This window comes from Lactuca virosa, chromosome 4, assembly GCF_052849685.1.
Source record: "Lactuca virosa cultivar CGN04683 chromosome 4, Lactuca_virosa_CGN04683_v6, whole genome shotgun sequence".
Taxonomy (NCBI): Eukaryota; Viridiplantae; Streptophyta; class Magnoliopsida; order Asterales; family Asteraceae; genus Lactuca; species Lactuca virosa.
The window spans coordinates 240,867,698-240,873,494 of NC_136429.1; the positions used below are offsets into that span (position 1 = coordinate 240,867,698).

At 39.5% G+C, this 5,797-nt stretch overlaps 2 protein-coding genes across 2 annotated transcripts; one reads left to right on the forward strand and one right to left on the reverse strand.

The window, feature by feature from the left end:
* The first annotated feature begins 574 nt into the window (after positions 1-574).
* Positions 575-1,984, forward strand: LOC145105748 (uncharacterized). The gene is made up of 2 exons (XM_079042826.1): positions 575-1,159; positions 1,604-1,984. The coding sequence occupies exons 1-2, from the start codon at positions 575-577 to the stop codon at positions 1,982-1,984; spliced, it is 966 nt and encodes a 321-aa protein (XP_078898952.1).
* Positions 1,985-2,337: 353 nt separating this feature from the next.
* Positions 2,338-3,871, reverse strand: MOT2 (sulfate transmembrane transporter). Its single transcript, XM_079045119.1, has one exon. The coding sequence runs from the start codon at positions 3,804-3,806 to the stop codon at positions 2,451-2,453; it is 1,356 nt and encodes a 451-aa protein (XP_078901245.1). The 5' UTR covers positions 3,807-3,871; the 3' UTR covers positions 2,338-2,450.
* Positions 3,872-5,797: the final 1,926 nt, after the last annotated feature.

A 5,797-nucleotide genomic window follows, 5' to 3' on the forward strand; every position in this document is an offset into this window, starting at 1 on the left:
TTCGCTCACAGGGGAAGGTAGCCGCAAATGAGGCTATAAGTGCCTTTAAATAGGTCCCAAACCCGCGAAATTAGGGTTTCTCTGCCCAGCACCTACTCGACGAGTCCCTCCTCTGACTCGTCGAGTCCACTCATTAAATCCACGCGAGCAATATCGACTCGACTCAGCGAGTTGGACCCTCAACTTGTCGAGTCTCTTCTTCAATCCTTAAGATTAACATACACAATAATATCCCTAAAAATCCAGATGTTACACAACATACGTAGATGGCAGGAACATTCTTAACGGGCCTTTAATTATGAATGAAGTATGTATTTGGGAAATAAAGTCGAAAAGGAAAAAAATTTTGTTTAAAGTTGATTTTGAAAAAGCTTTCGATTCAGTAAACTGGAGTTTCTTAGACTCAATCATGGAGCAAATTGGGTTCAGAATCAAATGGAGATTATGGATTCGGGGATGCTTCCAATCCGCCAGGGCCTCAGTTATTGTTATTGGCTCTCCCACCCGTGAATTCCTGCTATCGAAAGGAGTCCGACAAGGTGATCCCCTTTCACATTTTCTCTTCATTATCGTAATGGAGAGTCTGAATATTTCCATGAAAACCGCATGTTCAAAGTCCATTTTTAGCCGCATCAAACTTCCAAATAATGGTCCTTTGATCTCACATCTACTCTATGCCGACGATGTTATATTTGTGGGTGAAGGGACTCATACTAATATCAAAAACATTTCCAGGATTCTTAGATGCTTCCAAGTCTCATCGGGGCTGAAGGTCAATTTTCACAAATCAAAAGTAATTGGGTTATGTGTGGAAAACAGTGAAACAAGGAGTTGGGCGATCGAACTGGGATGTCTAGTGGAGTCTCTTCCATTCATGTACCTCGGAGTTCCGGTAGGGGCAACCATGTCATGCAAGAAATATTGGCAACCCGTTATTGAGAGATTTCAGTCTAAGTTATCAGACTGGAAAGCTAGACATTTATCTTTTGGTGGAAGGGTAACATTGATCAAAGCGGTTCTTGGTAGCCTGCCGACCTATTATTTCTTATTATTCAAAGCATCTGCACGTGTTATTGAGGAATTAGAGAAGCTGAGAAGAAATTTCTTATGGGGAAGTTCAAACGCTGGGAGGAAGATTAATTGGATAGCTTGGGATAAGGTTTTATCATAAAAAAAAGAAGGTGGTCTCAGGATTGGGTCGCTCAAAACAAAATTTGGCACTGTGGAGTTCAGTCATTTGTGGTATCCATAATCTAGAAGGAAAACCATGGCAGAACCTCTCGAAAAAAACCTTATCAGGTGCGTGGCATGACATTTCCAAAGTTTTTGACGATCTTGCTGTGATGAATATTTATGTTGATGATATCTTCCAAAAATGTGTCTTCTCGGGGAACAAAACGTTGTTGTGGAAAGACAATTGGTTCGCCCACAACACACTTCAAGAACTGTTCCCAAATTTATATGCTTTAGAATCTCGGAAATCTTGCTTCTTTTCTGAAAGAAGAGAGGGCGGAGTCTTTAAATGGAAATGGAAATCAACTCCAAATTCTGATCAGGCTAACTTAACTTGAATTTAGTTTTATGTGGTTATAACTTTTTGCAGGAACATGATAAATTCTGGTGTAAGTTTAACCCAAACGGTAAGTACACATTGGAGGCTTTGTGGAGACTTGTGGATTCAAAAATCACGAACAAAGGAGGCAAGCCATTTATATGGCTCAAAATAGTCCCGATAAAGGTGTCCAACTTTGCATGGAGGGCGAAGCAAGGGAGGATTCCGGTAGCAGCTGCTCTGTTAATGAGAGATGTTCAAACTGACTCACTGATCTGCAAACTTTGTAATATGGGTGAAGAATCAGCAGACCATCTGCTTACAAGCTGCTCTTTTGCTTCAGAAGTCATTAAAATGACTCTTAACTGGTGCAGAATTCCTCAAGGGCAATTTACAAAGGTGGCGGAGTTGCTAGATTTTGGTGACCGATAGGGAAATTGCCCTAAAAAACGCAAACGGCTATTAGCCATTCTATATGGGCTTATTTGGCGAATCTAGAAGGCTAGGAACAATAGAATATACAACATGGTTCAATCCCCTGCGACGTTAGTTGATGATGTCGTCTTATTGGTTTTCTCTTTGCATAAATTTAGTGGTCGCATAACTCATGTAAATGGATTGAGTGATGTTGCCCTCCTTTTTCTTATGTTGTAATTTGTAAACTCTTGTTTTTGTCCTCCTGCCTCCGGCTAGTTTCTTGCTAGTGGCGTGGTCTTTTTATATATTATTCGTCGTTTCAAAAAAAAAAAAACAAATTTGTTTAATTAAGAACCTAACAAAGAATGTAAATCCCTTCTAAAATATCGTATGTCATTATACCATTTACATGGAAGCAATACATTTCCCAACTCATACAAATTAGACTAAAAATATGCATCAATTCACAAATTCCATTCGTTCATTCATCAACATCGTCAACACCACCACAATCAACCTCCCTCAATTTCAGCAACATAAACAACACAATCCCGCACACAAATCCCAACGCAGCACTCGATCCCGTCAAAGAAACTGCCGCACACACCAGCATCACAAACGACTCTTCTTTCGTATTCATATCCTTCGACGCCATTGCCAATTCTACTCCGGCAAACAAAAGCAACGCCCCCAAAATCCCCACCGGAAACTGGTTCAAAATCCTTACAAACGAGTTCCCAAACAACAGTCCGAGCACCAACTTCCCTACTCCCAAAAGCACCACCGAAGCTCCGGTCCGGCCACCGAACCGGTACTGACCGGCTAATCCACCTGCTCCGTGACACACCGGCATTGCTCCGAACCAACACCCCACTAGATTCATTACTCCCACACTCACTGATACAGCTGTCACCGATGCTTCATGCTCCGGGAACAAATCATTCGACAGTTTACAAACTGCAATCACGGAGTTTAAAACGGAGAGTGGGATTTGAGGCACCGCTCCCCGGAGAAATCCGGTTTTCATGTCGTCCCAGGTGATTTTCAAGACGTGAAACTTCGACGGACCTAACTGTAAATCCTTGAAAATTGTGGGGTCTATAACGAAACATAATATTATTCCGATCAGAAACACGATCAGGGCAGCAGGGATGGATGAAAGAATCTGTAGCCTTCGGCGGACACGACGTTTCCCAGAAACGGATTCGGGGTTTTCATAGGTTTCGCCTGAGCCGGTGGTGATGATTAGAAAGATAATCGCGGAAAGTGCTAGTATAAGTCCGTCGAGGCCGAGCCATGATCGGGCGTCGCCCTGTTTGTTGGCAGCGAAATCCTGATTATACCGAACGTATTTGATGGCGGTGAAGGCGAAGGAGAGGCCTTGAGAGAGCTGAACGCCGCGGACTACCGGAAGAGGGATGAATCGGTAAAGGAACGACATGAGACCTGTGGCGCCGAGGAAGAGGAGAACAGAGGCGGTACCGATTCCGGCGGCGGCGATTTGGGAGAGAGTTAGAAGTGGGGCCTCGGAGATGGCGACGGCGGCGATGGATTTCATGGGTTGGACGGGCATCGGGATGCCGAATAGAAGACCGGTGGCGATGTTGTATAAGGCGGTGAAGATGAGAGTGGTGCCGAGATCGAGGTTGGAAACGAGAGTGAGTGCTAACACAATCGGGATGTAGGTACCAAGGTCGCCTACTGAGCCGCCGAGTTCTGACCATATGGTGGTTTTGTGGAGGCGGAGGGAGGAAGAAGCGTTGGATGGGATTTGGCGCCACCATTGATGGCGGTGACCGAGGAGTGGGACGGTGGTAGTTGGCGATACTTCATCCATATTTTCCGGTGACAGATTTCCCCTTTGGAGAGATAGGTTGTAGACTGTTGCATAAGCACTTTTACCCGTTTATAGTGACAGTCACATAAATGATTCTTGAAATATTCCATAAGTCAATTATTGCCATTCAAGTTTTAAAAATTACAATTATAACCCTCTTAGTAGCTTCTCTTCCACTTCCTTTGAAAAAAATTGGAGGGTGCATATTTTTTTTTAATGGTCCTAGTTACACAAGAAAAAAAAAGCATTATAGCGGTGTTGAATGGGTAAAGTGGGCAGCTATATATGATTTAATTTTTTTATTATATATATTTATTTAAAAATAAACATTTATAATAACAACAATGGTCATTTTTATCTAGCTTGTTCCGGACCTTTGAGGATATTTAATTTCTCAGGACTGCCCTAATCATTGATAAATATTTAAAATGTGCAACATTTAAGTTTACAAAAAAAAAAACAAACAAATCAGTTATATAGAAAATAATTAGTTATTATGATTTCAAATCATTGTAATATGCAAACAATCCTAAACGCAAACCAATGTTGTATTTTAGATTATAAGAGAACCTAAACTTAAAAGTTGAATGTTACCAAAGAGGACCTTACTTTTTACATCAAGGAGTAAAGTGTATAAATAATAATCTTTGATGGGTCTATTTTGGTTAGTCATAAAGATTAAGGGGTAGAACAGAACTTAAAGATGGATAACGTCTTAACTATTAGAGCAAATATACATAAATAGCTCCTCCTTCATATGAAGAGTCAATTGGCTTTTGGGACACGAAAGTAGAGTTTATGCCGACATGCAAGCCCTCAATGCAGTTAAGGCAAGGCTCACTAGGCTTGACAGAGTGGAGTTCGGTGAAGCTCACACACATTCGATGTGGCTTTGGTATACACCGCACCATCAATTCGGTATGTCGAATTCGGCGGCCAAACTCGGTGACTAGCTTGAGCCCTTTCTTTTTTACGATCTTCTCTTCCTTTATTCTCCACTCTGTACCCACTCCCTCCTATCTTCTTCCTTCCTTCTTTCCTTAGCCAGAGAGCTTCGGTGGAGCTTGGTGCAGTCAGCACCACTTACCTCAACCTTATATCCATAACGTTGCTCAATGTAGAACCTTTTTGAATATTTGACCATCGAATGGTAAAACGCAATAAAAAAATTATATTTTTTTATTATAAATATAAAACAATCTTATACAGTTTTTACGAAAGAAAACTTCATAAAAATTATTATATTTTAGCCTCATAATCGATTTAATTTTTATATAATTTTTTTATTCAGTTAAGTCCAAAAAATAAAAATTATATTCATTTTAACCATTTTACCTGGTCTACAGGTCATCTCACTTCCAAAATCTACACTTTTAATCCAGATTTTAAATTTTATTACAAACTTGCTCCAAAATTTACATTTTTGCCTATATTTCAAACTTTTGTTACGAATTAATCATAAATTTAGTTTTTTGCATCTTTTTTCCAAATTCCTGTTTTGAATGTGTTGTTTGTTGTATAAAATTATATTTAAAAAAAAACATATTTTCACTTAAAAACCTTATTTTTTTCTATATAAAAACCTTTTATAAAAACAAAATATGCAAAATACATATATAAAAACTTTTTTTTTTCAAAAACACATTTATATGCAAAATATCAATTTATAAAAATAATTTTTAATTTTAAATAACTATTTATGAAAACGTGGTTATGTGAAAATAAGTGAAATAAAATTATGTAAAATACATTATTATACCCATAAAAGTTATATATATATATATATATATATATATATATATATATATATATATATATATATAATGCGACATCGACTCCGACCACCTGCTCTGAGGATGTGCTTCTACGCCGGAGACGGATCTGCGAGGTCACAACAGAGAGATGCGTTAGAGCCGCCCCAGGGACTGTACCCCAGGAGCGGACTCCGACGATCAAGTTAGATCATCTAGAAGATCTGAGATGGTCCTCCA